The sequence below is a fragment of the Ochlerotatus camptorhynchus genome, unplaced genomic scaffold (assembly GCF_037179485.1).
Source record: "Ochlerotatus camptorhynchus isolate MF236.1 unplaced genomic scaffold, CSIRO-AGI_Acam_v1.1 ptg000008l, whole genome shotgun sequence".
NCBI classification, from domain to species: Eukaryota; Metazoa; Arthropoda; class Insecta; order Diptera; family Culicidae; genus Ochlerotatus; species Ochlerotatus camptorhynchus.
In genome coordinates, this window is record NW_027040500.1 from 3,381,871 (window position 1) to 3,402,203 (window position 20,333).

Here is a 20,333-nt window from a genome sequence, read left to right on the forward strand (position 1 = left end):
TACTAACCTACTATGCTTCACCTCGTACGTTACGAGAAGCTTAGTTGAGCGACATCAGACCGATGCAATCTACACCGTGACAGGCAGCATTTGACAAGATCGATCACGGTATCACCATAGCTAAATTAGAACGACTAGGGATTAATGGATGTTTACTATCTTGGTTTCTGTCGTATCTTATCGAGTGCCAACTCAGTGTGTCTATTTAGGATTGCAATTCGATCGCTTTCCCAGCAACTTCAGGTATTCTTTAAGGAAGTCACCTCGGGCCAATAATTTTCTTAATATATGAGAGTAAACTCTAACAAGTGCTCGATAAAAAAAGAACCCTTAAAGTTCAATTACACACTCCTGAGTATTTCAATTGAAAGATTAATTCACGTGAAATACCTGAGTATTAGAGCACATTTCTTTAATGGTAGACAAAGCTTCCAACTGTCTTAAATCGAAATACTGTTCCCTAGTACGGTTAGAATATGATGCAGCTGTTTGGAACCCTTTCGATTGCGAATCGAGACAGTTCAACGCAGATTCGCTACGCACTTCGGCGATTACCGTCGAGGCGAAAGCTATGTTTGTTGCTGATGTTCAGCAGAATCGAGTTGATTGCCCAGCTGTTATGGAACAAATGAACATCAATGTGCAGCGCTTGCCACTTATTAGAGCTAACTACGGCTTGGGTAGCGCTCTGGCTCTTGTGAAAAAAGTTACTATTTTAAGAAGTTGGGGCCACAATTTCTGAAGAATTATGAGGAGAATTCGATAAAAGTTCTGATGATAAATCAAAAGTTAATTTATGGTGTATTCCAAAGAAATTCTAAGAAGAATTCCAAGGGAAATTTTAGGAAATCCTGGAAGGAATTCCATGGAGTATTCCATCTATGAAAATTTCATGGAAACTAGAAGTTGAATTTCATGAGAACCCTGAAGTATATTTTAAAGAGTTTCAAAGGAGATTTTAAAAGAAATTTAAGAAATAATACCATCGAAGTTTTGTAGGAATACTAAGAATATTCTGAGTAATATTCCAAATGAATCAGAAGAATACTGAGGTGAATTTTTTGGAAAGTTGAAGCAAATTTCAAGATATTTCTTTGCAGAAAAAAGTGAGTGTTTTGGAGAAAATTAGTTGGGTATTAACATAGAGACTCGGAGTCCAAAGATGGATTTCTTGGATTATTTTAAAGAAATTCTGGAACAAATCTCAATGAAATCCTGCGAAAGGTTCCAAAATAAATCTGATAAGAGAAAAAAAATAAGATCCTGAGACTTTAGATAAGTTTATACTTAAAAAATTTGAGATCTTATTTGAGTATCGAGAAGATGGATGGTTAATTGAAATACTCAAAATGCTGAACATTGTAAAATTGTTAATTTAAAATAAATCAAATATCTAAGACATCCTAGCATTTCAGAACTCATGCATTTTTGAAATTTTGAAGACTGAACTCAAATAATTTTTCAAAAACTCTAGGGCATTGAGATTTTTTAAGACCAATTCCATTTATTTCGAAATTTAAACACAATTAAAGTTTCAGACTTAAAGAGACTAGGAAAGGATTTTTCGTAGCAGATTTATCTTCCTTTGAATTATGATCACTTCTTTTTGAAATTTCGTCCTTTTTTCTAACCTATTTACGCCCTTGCTCATAATAACCATTTTAAAGAAGCTGCTTAAAATATTGAGTCAAAATCTAATCCAATCTTCATATGGCTTGGCTTCAAAAGTCTTCACAAGACATGGAATGTCTTCAAAATGATGCGGGAAATAAAAGTCTTTCACGGGATTTAATTTTTTTTTTTCAAAATGAAGACTTGTCTTCAAAGCTGGCATCCCTAACTCAGGGCGATTTTCAGGTTATTTTGTTTGAAAAGTATTAATTTTCTTGCCTTTGTTTACATCCTCTCAACACCGCTCACAAATATGCTGGACAAAAATGAGAACTCGTTCGCAACTTTCTCATTATTTGTTTACAATTGCTTGATTGACCCTATATTTTGTTAAGCTTTAAAATTGTTACCAAGTAAGAAATTGATCAATAGCAAGTCTAACGGTTGAATATGCCGATTATTTTGATGTTTGAGTTCTCTTTGTAGATGATGTTTACAATCATTAGCGATTATTGCTATGAATTAATCGTCCTATTTCATTGGTATGAATCAATTTAGACAGCCTTTAAATATACACTTGTTATTACTTTACAATTTAATTAAAGTATAATATTTTGAGTGTTGATCTTGCGACTTTAGGGCTTATTACGGATGAAAACTTGTCACTTGTCGTCACAGTGAAGTGATTCCCATTTGATTTGTACGGCAATCACGGCTCTTATTATGAGTATCACTTCCTTATCACCGTGTAGTCACACCCGTAATAAGGCCCTTTATCTTTCAAACGAATCTGTTTGAAGGATGTAAGCCTGTTGGTCCTGATCTTTGGATTTTTTGGTAGCACCAGTTGGATTTTATTTTACATCCATTTCGAGTGACATAGTGCCAGAGAAATGATCAAACAAAATCATTTGTGATTGTATTGAGCTGCATACACATCCAGTAAATTAAATTTCATGACTTGACATGCAGGCATGGAAAATCATTTACATTCATGTCGTACATTCATTGGCATTCATTTGCCTCTAACTTTTTTTATCAACAGAATATCGTAAAATTATGTTTTAAACTTTTGAAGGTTGTATAATTAACTACAACTTTTGTGAATAACTCAAATCTGTATCTCTTATACATGAAGAACTAGAGCGGGCTGAACGTGTTATTGTTTTTCGGTAAATGTAATTTACATTCACTCAAAAACAATGGTGGATTCAGTTTGCTCTGGTTCATCATGCATAAGAGATACAGATTTGAATCGGTGACAAAAGTTGTAGTTAATTATAAAACCTACAAAAGCTTCATACATTACTTTAAAGAATTCTGTGGATAAAAAAGTTAGAGACAACTGAATGTAAATGAATGCACGAAATGAATGCAAATGATTTTCCATGCCTGTTGACATGTATTCTTCCGATTGCGTATTACGTCAACGCGACGGTGCAGCTCCCTATATAGTGAAAACACTATGATCATATGACCGATGTGGTAAAATGTAATATGTACATAGGGAAATTTACGTATTCTCGTCAATCTAAGCAGCGTCCACATTTCTATATGCGATTTATCAGCATCACGCACATATATGACGTGTTTGTTTGTTTACATTTATCTGCTGCTTGCTATTATATCCATTCCAATCAACAGAATTGTGCAAAACAGGTTGAAAAGGTTTTTACAACGTTCCAAACTTCTCAGGTGAGTGTGAATATTGTTGGCAGCTTCTTTTCCATCGGCAACCTTTCTATTTGAACTGTGTGTTAACCAGCTATTCTATTATCAGCAAATCAAAATCAGCAGCATTGTGTAGACCGTATGTTACATTTTAAGAAAAACCGTATGTTACACATCAAGAATAACAGGTTTGCTCAGTGGTAAAAAGGTAATCAGATTTAAGCTGAAAGACTAATATTCAGCGAAGTGTTTTGGTGAGAAAACACAGCGAAATTACCGTTCAAAATTTGGTAGCCGAAAACAGTCAATGGATGCCGAAGCCATCATTTACCCTAATAATAATGATAATAATATGACCAATATAATAGTTTTATAAAAGGGTTCGTTTTCAATAAGAGAATAAATTGTATATTAGTATCATTTCATGATTTTTTTTATTCTGGATGGAATGTACTTCCTACCGTGCTTTCTGTGGGTTGTTTGTGTTAATAAATTAATTAATAACTTTGAATTTGAATAAACGTGTTTTAAGAGAAAACAGATGAAAATTTACATCGTAAAACTGCTAAAATTCAAAGTTCAACTTAAAAAAAAACCGTTTCAACTTGCGTCGGTGTACTTAAAATAGTAATTCCAATTGTTTTATGAAAATTCAAGTTGAAACCAATCCGTAAAAAACAATTACGGCTGCTAAATAGTATTCATTAAATCACGATGAGATATCTAAAAAAAAATAGAAGATTCAATTACAGTTTTGCGATATGCCAAAAGAGCTTTTTTTTGCAGTACCATCTCAGTTTTTCATCCTTCCGATTCAGTAGAATAACACTCTCAACTGCGATACTAAAAATAGACCATCACTCAGGTGAAAACCTGATACACAATACCGTACTGCACAGCAATGTAGATGTTGCATAAGAAATCAACTTGACATTGTATAAGAAAGTACCCTTTTTTCTATGAATTTGTCGAAAGTACTGCGCTTGAAGTTGAATCACAATAATAAAAAAAAATCTTTTCTCTCCATGCAGTAGTTCCAACCTACCTATTCCTTTGGCTCTCGAGTGCAAGTTGCGAAGAGTCAAGCGAGAATTGGCGCCATGCAGAAGAATCGTGTCAAGTCAGTGAATAGAAATTCTTTTCAGTAGAGTTCCTTTATTTCTATATAGTTGCATACGCAGGCAGATGAAAAAAGGAAAAGTTTCTACTCATCGAACAAGTGGTTCATTGTAAATGTGTGAATATAAATTGCCATTGTTCAGCTGCGCCTCACATAAAATTTTAACAGCACCGTGAAGTAGCTTGTGACAAAGTTTCTCAACTGTCGTAAAAATCAATCACACTTGAATACTACTTTGCAACAACAACAACAACATCATAATGAGGTGATCAAAATGGTTTGTTTTGTGTGTTTGTCTCGGTTGTTATTGGAATACTTGTTATGCGTTAATACTTAACAAACTAAAGGCAATGAGTATTCGGAAAACACATTTGTTTGTATAAATTATGCAATCTTTTTTTTTGTTATTGAAACGGATGTGGTGCAGATCATCATTGCATCGAGTGTGTGCCAAAAGAATATATTGCTCACATTTCGTTAATTATTTTTTGATTATGAATCCAGAAGTTGGTTCTTAGCAGTGTTGGAAAAGATCGCGATATTTCACGAAGTTCACCAAGGGAAACGTTCGCGAGTCATAGTGAGTTTTCGAGAACTTTTCCATCACTGATTTTTAGTGTTAATTGTTTAGAGGTTGTGCACCATTTCGATTTTATTTCTAAATTGCTTGAGGTCTAAAAGGACCTATAGAAAAGTGGTTTTGAGCCCACAGTCTTTTTTATTATTTTAAAAGTGAATCTAAAATTATGCTCAGCATTAACAAAAACAAAAACTAAAAATAATTCTTGATCGTATGACAAATTGGGTCGTTGGGTGGTTATGAGTTTAAAGGTTCTACATTTGTTGCTTTCAGTGCTGTTGTTGAAACATTTGAGCTACACTCCCGATCATAAGTTTAAGGACACCCCAAAAAAACATGATAAATTTGTTATGTTCATATCTCTGTCATATTACGTCCAATTTTCGTTCTCTTTAGATCATTTGAAAGGTATTGAATGGAACTTTCCTTGTAGGCAAATTTTTCAATATAATTTTCTAATTTTGTGTGCTAAAAGTTCACCCAAAGTTACAATATTTTTCAAAATTTACTCTGAAGAATCGTGACTGATTTTCTCAGAATTGGGTTGGCCAAATTTTGAAATAAAAGTAGTAGTAGTAGAACACTTATGCTATACCATTCATACCATTCAAATAACCTTTAGAGATCGAAAACTGAACGTAAAATGAGAGATCATTGAACAAAACATATTTGCATGGTTTTTTGGGGGTGTCCTTAAACTTATGATCGGTAGTGTAATTAGTAGCATTTTTTTTTTCATTTTGCGCCACATTTACTGTATCTTAATGGTGCTAAGGTGATCAACCAACCAGGAAACGTAAGATTCTGTTACAAATTTGCATGAAAAGTCTGCAGAATTTGTAATGATTCGCCACATGAACAGATTCCTTAAGGTTTATAAAATAATTTTATATTTTTGATTTTAGCTAATTTTTCTAACAAAGTTTGTTTCCCCAAATGCTCCTTTTTCTTCTTATTCACATTTAAAGTTAAATACTTATCGCATATGAGCTTATTACGTGCTTTCAACTTAGTGTTCTACATTCATTTCAACGGGTTATAAATTTATTTATTTATTTATTTGTCGTTAACCAGTGTAGACCGTTTTTCAGTAGTGCTGTTGCCTTACATTCTATTCTACAATTTAAGTTTAATTTAAAATTGTTAATCAATGTAGACTACATAAACATATATAAATGAAAATTGTTTTTAACTTAACGAGATAAAACTCTAGCAGCTAGTTTTCTCCTTACTGTAGATTAATACATTCCCAATAATTATTATACACTCTCATCATTGTATTGATTGGTCCATATTTACCATAATTTGTTCTGTGAGGTGACAATTGAAATACGTTTCGAATTCTTAACATGCGTGATAGTACGGAAAAATTTAAGCATGCTAATATTTTTTTCTGAATTTACGAGTTGTGAGATAAGATCATTAACAAAGGAAATCATGGACATTTATCTTCATTTCTTAAGTGTTTCAGTGTTTAGCAACATGCAAAGGGACTCATAAGAAGAAAGGCAATTTATTGCAAACAACTTCCTGGCCATACATTTTACTTGGAAATTAGTTGAGGGAATGTCTCTTATAATTATATTTAAATACGTTTTTACTTACAAATTTGCAATGAAACTCATGATTAGACAAGGAATCTGCAGTCTTAAGAACAGTGTATTCACCACATAATCCACAACGGCAGCGGATTTTATCTTTAAAACGATGCCACAATGTTTCGGCTCGATCACACTAAACTAGGGTTTGAATAGTTTACAGCTAATGATACTGACTTTAACCCAAAGAGAATGGCCAACCAAATTGCCCTAAGCTTCAACCTTTCAAAAATACATGCTAATTGAGTTGTCTTTTTTCCGAAGTAAACAAGTGAAGTGTGAAAGAAATAAAAATCTATGAAGATTAAAACTGATCCATACTTCCCCATAAACGTTCAAACATTGCTTTCTAATAAATATCAAAGACTATCAATTCCAAGAGTTTCAGTTTTAAATCAAAGTCGTTTAAAGAAATAAACAACATTATTTTTCCCCTCAGAACGCTTTAACCGAGACAAAAGGAAGCCACCAATTACAGCAACATACCGGCTTTTATGATTAAAAAAATAAATCATGTGACAATACTTCGGAAAGACACGCAATGCAGGAAGGAAAAAGCTGACGACAGTCAGTAAAATGAAAACCACACCAACTTCTATCAGCTAGACGAAAACAATAGCTTCGGGGCTTGAACCTTTTTCTTCAATTTTATTTTCACCATCCTCAATCTTTCGTGTTTCTTTGCCGTGTGGTGTAGCATCAATGGTGCAGTTGGACTACGTAGGGTAGGAGTGTATAAAATGCTCCACCGGGGCAAATCGCCCCGTCCCAGTTGTATGAGTCTAACAGTAATTTAAATTCAAAAGTGGTGGGCAACCCAAGCAATTAATGGGAGCACTCTACTATGCAAGTTTGACAGCTGTAAAGTGCCGTAAATTAAGAAGGCTAGTCAGACTCGGTAGGTCCAAAGTAATGCATTAAGTGAAGTTTTGGAATCCAGCCTCAGTTGAAATGATATATTTGCAGTTAAATCCTAAATGCCTAAATCCCTCTAATTTGGGCCCATATTTAAATTCAGCAATCGACTAAATTTTCAATAGCGTCCAAAAATATCGATTAGTACCGTCCTAATGACGCGTTCATGGAGGTAAAATTGATAAATAGCAGATTTTTAGCGATGGGCCCAATCTTAGATCCAAAGGCCAACGTTAGAGCCATTTCCCCTATATACATTATTTCGTTCAAGAAGACAATTTGGAAAACAATATGAAAATAATAATTCTGCATTTAGCTGCTGATAACTTTCGCCATCCAGGCTATTACCTTTCACTGCTTCACTTCTAAAAAACTGATGTTTGACTCACTACGCAGTCGCCTGTTCACAAATTCAAAGTGCGCCATTTTGAACTTAGGATCATTTACCCAGAATCTAGGCATATTCCACCCATCGGAGCAAAACCATTTTATTAATTTTTTTTTTATTCTTTTTTTGTCAACTCCATACAGCATGCAAAAATGAGTGCGTTCTACTCAGTCACTGAGTAGCCTCAACGCAGCGCATAGTTTAAGGCGTGTGACTTAAATAGGATGAATTTATAAAGAGACATCATGTCAAAATTGGAACAACCGATTATATGACAAAGACGTAGAAAGTTATTCCAATCGAGCAGAAGACCTGTCAAATGGATGAGATGTCGCCTCTTTACCCAATTCAGTCTCCTTAGTGTGACTAATAGAGGTCAAATGCAGGGATGCCAGATAGTTTTGCAAAAAATCTGTACGAAAGCTAAAAATATATCTGTATTACGAATATTTTTAAAAAGTGAGAGCGGTACCCACATAATTGCGAACCAACTTACCAAAAATGGTTAAAAATTGTTTATAATCCCTGCTAAACTTTAACTGAAATTGTTATGGAACTTTACATGAACGTTTGTGTGCTAAAATTTTAACCTTATGTACAATGGTTTTTTTTTTTGGAAGTGAACCTTACAAATAATGGGTTGTTAAGAATCATTACCATTCCAATTTCTTGTGTTCTAAATATCCGGAAGTGAAGTGCATTATTGAGATGAATACAAGCAAATGAGCTGTCACGAGATGAATAGCACAAACTCTGATGTTTTACCTCCTGGGATATACTATAAGCTACTAGCAACTCCTTCAGGAAAATAATTTGAGTAGAGGTAAGTTCCTATAAGATATAAAAAGGAACGAAAATTTAAAATCTGCGGTGCAAGAAGTTTCAAATAGGGGAAATGGATGAAATGTCGGCCTAAATGCTTCTAGTTGGGGCCCATACATAAATTCAGCAATCGACTTAATTTTCAGTAGCGACCAAAAATATCTATTAGTATCGTCCCAATGACGCGTTCATCTAGATAAAAATGATAAAAATAGCAAATTTAAGCAATGGGCCCAATCATAAATCCATAGGCCAACATTAGAGCCATTTCTCCTATAATTTTCTTCAAATTCACTCAAAGATGGTTTCAAGATGCATATTGTTTATTTCTCATTCATTCTTGTTGTTTTTTTAATACAGAATTTCACATTTTGCTAACCTACAATGATGTTCCTTGTACTTCTCTAAATTGCGCTAAATTTCCATGAAATTAGATTCAAGAAATTTATATAAAATTTGCTGGCGTTTACTTAACATCCATTAAGCTTTTTGAACTTCTAAAGAAACTCTGAGATTATCAGAGAAGCAATGATTATAATAAGCTGAGATGATTTAATACCTTTTGAGAGGTTTGACGATGCACAAATACGTTCAGTGCATTTCGATAATCTTAAAGTTTTTAGAAAGGATCTACAAACTTCACAGCTGTTAAGAAGATTTTGCATAGTTATAGATGTAGCCGTTTTTTTTCTAAATGGTCGTATTATACCTTTTTACCCTACGATTTTCCGCTTCGTACCTATCTACTGACGTCCGTCTCGGAATTTTTCTTTTCTTTTCATCCTTGCTGTGAATTTGATCGTTATCTTACCCGACAGCATTGGTATTTGAATCTGTTTTGTGATACAAATAAACTTGTTTGTTAAATATTTGCTCGTAATGGTTTCGGATGAAGGATGATCTGTTTGATCTGAAGTCAAAAGCAGACATTTTCTAATTCTAGAACTTGTTTGCATTTGTTCATTAGTTTATGTGCTTGTGTTCTGTACATAAATTAAGACATGCCTTGCACAGCTAACCGAGAAATTTACAGTAAGGGAAATGTCTCTAATGTTGGCCTATGGATCTAAGATTGGGCCCATCGCTAAAAATCTGCTATTTATCAATTTTATCTAGATGAACGTGTTATTGGGACTGTACTAATGGATATTTTTTGAACATGTTCAAACCGTCAGTTTGCCTAGATAGGCTCTGTTGACACTAAAGCCTATACTAAATGCTGTATAGCCTTGATCTTGATTTAAGAATCCATACTGCAAGTTTTCACTCGAAATGACATTTGATACCAATATAGAGATCCCAAGCACAATCTGACAAAAACTAAATTCAAACGTCGAGGAGGGAGAAAATTAAAAAAAAATGAAGAAGAACCCAGAAGGAACCCTGCGATATCACAACTAATTGAATAAGATTCCTGCGGTTTCACGCATACTCCGGAGAACTCCACACACTCAGAAATTATTACCGTACTCGGTAATGTTATACCGAACTTTCAACAGCCTAACGCTCGGTTATCTGTTCAGTATACCAATTTTTTGATGAGCTGTTAAAATTACCGAACGAAGCTGTACTTTGATGGAGCGATTCCTAAATAAAGAAAATCAATCAATCAATCGATCGGCATGTTTTTTTTCCGAATTTTTCATCATTTTAAAAAAATTTCTTTTACGGCAAATTTTAAATAAAAGATCTTTTGAAATAATATTTATGAGTTTTAATTTAATCAAACATTTTGGCTGCATTTGTGATAAGTGCAATCAAAAATGTATTTGTCGTCGAAAAGTGTTAGTGTACTTTCTGCAGGTGTTTATATGCGATACAGTCCAGATACATAACCTGCAATCATATCACGGTAAAATGCTGGCAAGTCCTGGAAATAATTGAATTTTCTAAGTAAACAACTGCTCATGTAATATGTCGGTGATCGTCTGATCGTGGTCAAGAATTTGTATCCCTACTTGCTCCAACGTAATTTTTATTTAACTTTTCGGATAAAAAGTACCGAACTAGCAAAACGTAGCTGATTGTGTATATTCTTTATATTTTATGGGCTGTATTGTAAACGGGTTTTAATGGTTATAATATTCCTCACCTATGCCGAAATAATTCCAGTGTCTAAAAACGTGGTAACTAATACCGTAATGCATCGAATACCAGATGGTTCGCTTATCTTAAGATTTAAGATTGGCCCATCGCTAAAAAATCTACTATTTATCAATTTTATCTAGATGAACAATTTTGGTCGCTATTGAAAATTTGGTCGACTGCTGAATTTATGTATGGGCCCAAAATAGGGGCATTTAGGCCGACATTACATCCATTCCCCCTATATGATGATTCTGAGCGATATTAATAGACCATGATACAATTTTCGTGCTATTTTGAGTATAGTAGGCAGTGATTATCAACTTTGAAAAGTGTCCGGATTTGTGAACTAAGTTTTTGGATTTCAAGCCTTTAAGGTAGTCAGTTTTCAAAACACAATTGACACTGTCTTCAACCAGAGGTTGCACAGGTTGAACACTTAACACTAGACGACGGACAACATACAATACCCAGTTGATCAGTAGGGAAATTTACAGGTTACGAAACGTTTTACCGGCTGGAACAGTAATCGACCCGTCACTTCGTGGCACACACAATACACTGAACGACGGGTGGCGCCGCAGTATTATTTTTTTTTTCATTTTCAAAACTAGGTACAGTACCGGGCATAAGATTTTTTTTTTTCGTTGCTAAAAAGTTCAAAGAGCTGTTACTTTTACGAATGAAGGTACGTGAAATTTTCTGAAACCTTGGATGCAAGTTGGTCCAGTATTCGAAATTCATCGGTACAATTGGTTGAATCTGTACAAAGATTGAGAATTTTTAGCAAAACGCTTTTTTTCAATAGCCTCTTTAAAAATTGAATTCCTCGGAGTAAAATAAATCAAATATGCTTAAATGTTGCTCATTGATAAACCCATTTACCTAAAAACGTTTTATAGGATGTCTTTCCTGTATTTTTTTTATTTGTTTTTGAATGGAGTTTTCCAAAAAGAAGCGTTTTTAAATAATTCCACCAACTTCTTGCACCTTCAAACGATTACGCTCAAAATTGTACCGATATATTTCTAATACTTTGTCAACCAGATGGAGATCCGAAAAAGCTATTTAGCTCTGGTACTGTATATTTGACAACCGATCACCTTTTTTGGCTAACGTGCATATATATTCGTGTATTGTTTCTTATGAATAGACTGTTTGACCTTACATTACCGAAGACAACAATACATTGCGCGTGTGTAGTAGAGCTGCCAATTTAATGCAAGAAATTAGACTAGCTCGCCCTGGTGTACAAATTCCACACTGATCTGTCCAGTATCCAATAGGTCTTATCCATCTGAACAATTTTACATAACCTGAAACGTTCTATCTAGTCGGGACGACAAATTAAAGCAAACAATTAGATGCCAAATTTTACTATTCCACTGTCTCATAGCAGCATCCTGAACTGATATGTGTGCGACTTACCTTGTGAAGAGCTGGTCCGAAAGTGAGTGGAGAATTGCCCGTGTGTGTTTATGAAGCGTTGTCATAGAGACCTCCATTTAGCGGCATTGAACTTTTGCGCTTACAACGGGGGGCTGCACACACGGCTTGCTGACTCATAAGAGTCAAGGTAAGACCTGCTTATACTAGCGCTAATATATGCGACACAATATGTTCACCATCCGATATGTCTTATGCATCTGAACATGTTTGCCGAAGACAGCAACTTTCTGTCAAATGGTACACTAGTGCCTCTTGGTATGAGTGTTATGAACTGAGCTGTCCCCGCTCACTTGTGGCGCTCTAGTGCCGCTCTGTGTAGAAAACCACAATGCCGACAATTGGGAGGTTTTTATGGTTATTGAAAAGGGCCTCCCTTACCTTAGTCGGTAAAGGCGGAGCTACGAAGCAAGACCATGCTGAAGGTGGATGGATTCGATTTTCGGTCCGGTCTAGGCATTTTGCGGGTTTGAAAATGTCTCGACTACCCTGGGCATAGAGTATGATTGTCACAAAATTATACTAATGCAAAAATGGTACAGGCATCGAAAGCTCTTAATTTATGCTAATATGTGATAAGCAATAAGCTTGAAATGCGAGAAAGAAGAAGAAGAAGAAGAAGGTAAATACATATTCGTATTCGCAAAACTCAGCATCTTAACGCGCCTTGAAGGCGCTTTCTATGGTAGCGAGCTGTCAACTGATAGATTTAGTGTCAAAATAAAAATTTAAATCTTGATTTATTAATCAAGATGAATGTCTATGAAACTGATAAAAATATCGTTAGAAAATATAAAGCGGCATGTTTTTCAAAATTAAAGAACCAAATTAAATTGATGAATTGCCGCAATAACTGTTGCTTGATATTGCTACTGAAAAATGATGATGATTGTGAAAAGGTGCTAAGAAATACATGAAATTCATGCCTTTTAAATGCAATTTTCCCAAGACCCGCACAGATTTATTTTGAAACATACATTGAAAAATGCATGAAAACTCAATTGCATTTGGAACCATCCCTTCACTGCCCCCAACCGAGATTAAGGTTTGACTGAATACATTCAATTGGATTCACCAAAAAAACACTAAAACTAATTAGTTTTCATCGTTTTCCGAGAAATCATTAGGAGCGTAACACGAGCGAATGGATGAAAATTATTATTAGATTTTTATCGATTTAACATGAATTCATTTCGTAATTTACCAATTGGTTAGAATTGATGTTTGCTTACCCGACACAATCAACAATTTCATTATAATACCGTTTAATTTAGCAATCAAAGTATTTTTAGTAAATGGTTAGTTGGGAAATCCTTCCAAATCTTGTGTTCACAATCCCACCCAGCCATCAATTTGTTACCCCTAGCTCGAGATAGCCGCGAGTAATCGGCCCCCGCTTTATTAACGTTAGTTTTAAATAATTTTGTAATCTAAACAATGAATATCGGCTCCGCAAAGCTACAGTAAATGAGCCTGGAAAAATAACGCATGATAAAAAAAAAATAGTTGGGAAATCCAATGAAACTATCACTTCTTGAAACTAATCCCTTTCGTATTTCTTTCATTCTCTTTTCGCACTTTACGTATAACACCATCTCATACTAATCTTTACATTCATTCAATAATATACGGAGCTCTCATTCCGATTGCGTGGTGTATCAGCGATTTAAGACGCAAGCCTCCTCCCTGATGACCATTGCAATGCAAGAACATTTGTTTCCGTTGAAGGAAATATCACGCACAGGTAATTGCTATTAGATATTTTGGCAGACAGTGACAGATGGTGAACATGAGATCGAGGAGGGGTTAACATCGAACCAAGAACGGAAATTAGATCACCGCAGCATGGTGAGACCGGGCCATGGTGAGCAAAATTAAATTAAATACGCGCCCGATTTGAAAGGCATATTTTTGAACCTGGAAGTGTGTTTGCAGCCTACCATAAGCGGGGCTTATTGTATATGAAAGTGATCTCGGAATGGATGTGAATAACCAGGCATTCTGAAATGGATTGCTGGATCTGCAGTAGAGCTATCACATTCTAACTTCCGGACTAAACCTCCTTTCATTTGTCACCTCAAGGATTATTGCAAGCAGATTTCTCTTATAATACCTGGGGCCGGCCAGTGGGGGTTTGATTGAATACACATAAACACACACACATGATTCTAACTGTAGGGTAGTATAAAGAAATCTAACACTTTTTCTCAAAATGGAGCACCCTAATGGACATCCCATAATAAAAACATATAGCCATGATTGGTAAAATGATAGGGTACCCAAGTAACCAAAAGTTCTGATAAAAGGCTATTTGTGGCTTAAGCAGCTTGGTTGAAGGTGGTCTATAGAATTTTAAGCATCCTCATTTTTTAGTCGTTATAAGAACTTGAAAGTTCCGGAAAGCAGCTTCTGGCGGAGCGTTAACGGAGCTTTTAGAAAATAAGTTTAAAAAAAGTTTTTTGACCTCACACCATTTTTATATTTAGTTCGCACTTTTATGAAAGTTATTTCTAAAGGCAGGGACAAACGTGTACTGATTATCACCTTAAGTATTAGGTTTTGAGGCTGTTTGAAGAATTTAACCCAGTCCCTCTGCGTGAGAGCCCCAGCACAAACCGCTACGTCATCTGATATATAATAAAGTGAGCTACTGTCCCGCCTACTGTTGGAGTTCTCAGTGCCAGCTGACTGATTTGAATACGAAACACAACACCTTGATGAATTTTAAATTGGTGTTTGCCCACCTGTTATTCCAACTCACTTGTGTCGCAGTGGTTAGCGTTCGTAGATCGCATGCCGAATAAACGGGTTCGATTCCAGGAAACTGTTTTTTAATTTTTTATGTTTGGATAGAATATTGATGCACTGCATAAATATAAGCCGCTGATCATTTCATATTTACGTACATTAAATTTTGTTATTAATATAGATTTGTGCGCATTGCTTCATGTGGGCTATGACGGACCTTTTAAGAAACTTTAAAGTTGCTAAGAAGTTCTGCTGGGAATATGTTCGGAACTTTGTTGTGGCCATGTTTCAGCCTTGTCTGAAGTTCCTCAGAAGTGCTTAGGGATGCTTTTTTGGAACTTTTTTGAACTTCAAGTTGCTAGAAGTACGCATCGGAGCTTTATGTAACTTAAAAGTGGGTTTTATCGTTGAATACGGAACTTTTGGTTGCTTGGGAAGAAAGTTCTGGCAGAACTTTATTTGAACTTTATGGAACTTGAAAGTTCTGTCGGAACTTTATTTGAACTTTGTGGAACTTGAAAGTTCTGTCAGAACTTTGTTCGAACTTTATGGAACTTGCAGGTTCTGTTGGAACTTTATTTGAACTTTATGGAACTTGGTTACTTGGGTAGAGCACAACTTCGGTATAAACGGCCATTTCCGTCATATCGCAGAATCATCAAATATATTGGTGAGTTTGGCGTGAACGAATCAGTCATACATTTGGTACAATAGGGCTTGGACAAATATTGGAATGTTTCTTTCAAAGATGACTTCTACACTTAGTTACCTTCCCATTCCCAGTAACAAATTGTTAAGATATTGATAAAAATCTTACATCGCTTCTTGATTTTACTTCCGTCATACGAGTCATAATAGATCTGTTTATCTATTATTCTCGAAAACAAAAGAAGCAATCCTATAGAATAAATTTTTTCTCGCTTCATACGTATACTGTAGTGAATTCAATGGCGTTCCAATATGTTGTAATGGAATTGAAACTCGTATGACAGAATTAACGTCAAGAAGCGATGTTAGATTGTTATTAATATCTGAACAATTTGTTACTCTTTATCAAATCCAACGATAAGTATGGAAAGGTAAATAAATTAAGAAGTCATCTTTGATAGAAACATTCCAATATTTGTCCAAACCCGACCGCAAGAGATAGGTAAAGTGCGGTTTGTGCTTAGTATGACATAAATTAGATGTTTACCCTACATCTACACTATAGAGCTACCCACATTGGATCCGTTTACGTTGCGTTGACGTACATTTGACAGCTATCACTTTTCTACAACGCGTCAGATACGGATCTTTAGTCTAATGGACCACCCTTACGTCTTTACAATTTTTTCATCATATTATCATCGTGTTCATTGCCGCTTACAATATTGACAACCTGCATTACAGTCAAAATCGCTTTGTCTCCGATTATAATACATTGCAAACTTTTCAAATCGCTTCTTCCAGCAAACACATAAGGTTAATCCCACCTCGTCAGCACAGATAGTGGGTACTTACTGGATTTTCTGCTGTTTTGTGCACTGGAAATCTCGTCACTCTCTTCGCTATCTGGTGGGAAAAACAAATTCACAATTTCCGAATGGACCGTCCGGGAGATTTCCGGTGTCATGTAGCGCACTTTGGTGATATCCGAGCAGAGACTGTGCCGCCAAACGATGAGCAACTTTCCGGACATTAGTTTCTCCCGCAGAAGGGCTCCTGTGGCCGGCGAGTAGATTGCATTTGATGACATGGAGGATTAATTTTTTTTAATGATATTCACGCACATCCATATGTTTGAAGTAAAGGGGAGTAAAAGAGAAGAGAAAAAGTTAATTAGATTTGTTGTTGGCTTTTTATTTAGTGAGAGGGAGGAATTAACAAAGCACGTACTCATCGCATTTCGGGCGGTTTGGAATGTGGAGAAATTGAAACCACCCTCCCTCGAATCGATGAGTGCCTCTGAGTCCTGGATAGGCATCAAGAGCTCTAGAAACTCGGTCTCGGTCAAACCATACTCGGAGCACGTAATGTAGATTGCCAGTTTGCTGAAGCCTTTGACTCCAAAGCGCTGCTCCATCATGTCGAATATGTTATTCATGTATTGTTCAAAGGACTCTGAATTATCCTCTCTCCGTACGACTGTTTCATTCTGTTCCAACGAGAGATCGAATAAGTAATCGGAATTTTTAAAGCGTTCCTTCTGCATCGGCGTGAGTTTAAGCGACTCGATCGGCACAGTGGTCGAAAGTACCAGGAATACGTTCCACGGTAGGCTGATTGGAAGCCATGAGAGGGCTGCCACAATGTCACAATCCAATGGGTTCAACCTGTGCAAGTCATCGATGAAGAGAAACAATATCTCGTTGTGCAAGTCTTCGCAGTGTTTCAATAGATTCTGAAACCAATTATTTATGTAAAGCGGATCAAACGAGGCATCCTTGGGCAAATAGCCTTCCGGTATATTGAGAATGATTGCCAGCTGTTGACAGATTACTCTCAACAATTCCAGGTTGTAGGCTGATCGGGGGGTGGCTGCTGCATACCGGATCACACGATGCACTTTAATGTGCTCGAACCAGCCCGTTAGTTGCGAGTAGATGTGCGATAGGAGTGTGCTTTTGCCGCTGCCGTGTCCACCGTAGATGAAGTACGGTGGGTGCCGGCTGCCAGAGCGGTAGTTCAGTTGAACATTCTGTCGTATCCGGTCCGGGATTTTAGATGATATGTATTTGCCGGCACTGAGATGCTCATTCAAGTACATTAGGTGGGTGGAATGTTCGTGAAATATTTCCTGTAAAGAAATGGAGAAAGGATGTAGGAATTGGAAAGTTGTTGCTTATCGAAGCTGTGCTCATAAGTGTTGTGAAAAACGCAGAAAATAAAATTATCACTTTCTTGTTTATTATTTATGTAAAGTTCAAAAAAGTTATGGCCAGATTCAATCGCAAAGGTATAAGTGATTTATTTCCATCGCCAATGCATAACGTCACCTTTCCTACAGTACTTACACTGCCGCATATAACATATGTGGAACTTCATTCAAAATATCTGACCCCTTTTTTGTGTTGACTCAGTGGTATAACTGGCATAGTTGGACATCAATCTGTCAAAACAAAATGTTCGTGATATCGACACTGAGTGTTCATAAGAACCAATGTCGAAAACATAAATAATGGCTTCTTTCGTAAATTTCTCGTATTTCAAAATCAATCCATGTAAGCCATAAATTCGGTTTGATAGAAGGACTCTTTCTCTACACAGTCATCGTGGTGGTTTACTTGAGTGAGTTTTTATTTTCGAGAAATCACGCAAAAATTGATTGTTTACGTTTGAGGCATTGGCCCTTGCGAAAGAAAAGTGTATGTACGGTTTTATACTCAGTAAGCATTGACGTTCACGGCGACTCTGCAACTCTTTACTCCTATGGTAAAATCTCATAAGCATCTGACAATCTGTGCATGAAATCTAGATGTCTTTGCCTTATCCCTTCATTCCAACATGGAACCAGCAAGCCACCGTCTCTGCACGGAAAGATTGACAGAATCTTATGGGATTTTCATAGGAGTGAAAGGATAAGGAAATGTTCTCCATGTTTCACCCACAGACTTATGTTTGCCTATGAGATTTTATCATAGGATCAGTGATGGAAATCAAGCGAGCATGATCCGATTTCCTGTTTGTCGTAAACTGTACAGATCGTGATCTGTAAAAACTACTAGGCAACTCACATATAACAAATACATTGTTAGATTGAGTCATGCTCAGAGAAGTGAGTTACCCTTTTCGCTTATTATATCCACAAATCGCAACATGTGCTTATTTCACTAGATGAAGTGAGTGTCTCTCTGTGAGTCGCATTCTTTGGCAGTTTGGGGTTACAGAGCAATAGCGAATTTGTTTATTCTCAGGTTGGAACCAGTTCCAACCCAGAGCAAACCCGAACTTTTTGTCAGTGCGAAAATCGACCCGTGCCAGGTAATAAAAAACAAACGATCAAACTGGATTTTTCTCGGCGGGTTAGATGACATGAAAGCTTCAGGAAAATGTATGTGAAGAGAGAGAAACCAAAGTAATTTTACAAATTTCATGGAATATTTCTGAGAACTTCTTTGAAGCTCGCAAATTTTGGAAAAGTTTTACAAACATCTAATAAATTAGAAAAACTTCACAGAAAATATACGAATTTAACAGACATTCTGAGAACATCCAGAGAAAATGTGCAAACTTCAGAAAAAAATCTGCAGAATTAAAAGAACTTAAATAGACGATCTTAGAAATTTAGAGAATAAATACAAACTTCAGAAAAGTCCTAAAAATTTTCCAAGAACATTTAAAGAAAAACTGTTCCGAAATTCATGAGCTAATGATTAAATTAGAAAACACATTTAGATTGAAAAAATATACCCAAGCATTAGAATGAGAAAAAACATAAAATGTTGAATAACTCACTTAGCAGTCATTTCCGACCCTATAACACATTCAGAACCCATTTTAAAAGTGCTGTTTCTTGAAGCATAATGAACCAAATTAGTTGAATTTTTCTCATTTGTAGTAAAAATATAGATATGTGAGATGTCCTACATTATATTAATACCCATTCACTGCTAAAAAAAATCCACAGCAATTCGATTCTTGGCTACAAACCATCGATTTGTTATTTAGAGATAAATATTTATTACGATATGAATGATATTTTTGTCCCGTACGTTATGATTCATGTCTCGGACGACACCTTAATATTTCAGGCACTATATAATTATATCTTGAAATACCTATACACCTTTATGATAAGAATATGAAAATATATTACGTTTGTTCCTTTAGACAACCCACGGTTTTACAACCGTTTTGTGTAGGTATCACCCCTGAATGGTGAAAATATTAAAACCCTTCCAATATTCTTAAAAAATAAAGCCCCCGAAATATGAATCACAAGTTTCAACTTTGAAAATTGCTACCTTAAGTGTCCGAAATATGAATCAGAACGGTGCAATAAATCTGGAGACTTTTTTTTTATAACGATGGTAAATTGGTAATACTGAGACATAAGTGGATTTTTTTTTTAATAAGATCAAACAAAAATGATACCAACACAAGAAATTGAAAATATGAATTGTACAATCTTATGGGTGCCCTATGTTAGAAGTTTCTTGTTTGAAAGTCACGATGAAAATGAATGTGAAGGCAGGTGGTTATAAAATCCCTTAGATAAACAGTTATTGAAGATGAGTGTTTTTTCTCTAGAGCTCTGCTACTATCTGTTTAATTGAACTTATTTTTATCTGAGTTTTTCAAGCTTCTCATTGTATGTTTTATTGCTTTTGAGTGTGGAAATATGTAACCGTTATTATACAGAAATAC

General features: G+C 35.6%; 1 protein-coding gene across 3 annotated transcripts in view; it reads right to left on the bottom strand.

The window, feature by feature from the left end:
• The window catches only part of LOC135698300 (protein qui-1), a 252,835-nt gene that overhangs the window by 80,072 nt on the left and 152,430 nt on the right, over positions 1-20,333 (bottom strand). For all 3 annotated transcript variants that reach the window (XR_010517471.1, XM_065218228.1, XM_065218216.1), the window contains exons 10-11: positions 16,863-17,763; positions 16,488-16,688 (exon numbers count right to left, since the gene is read on the bottom strand). Coding sequence is in view for 2 of the 3 variants with exons in the window: in XM_065218228.1 (XP_065074300.1) it covers positions 16,488-16,688; positions 16,863-17,763 (1,102 nt within the window). In the remaining variant the exon portion in view is untranslated. The remainder of the gene's footprint in view (positions 1-16,487; positions 16,689-16,862; positions 17,764-20,333) is intronic.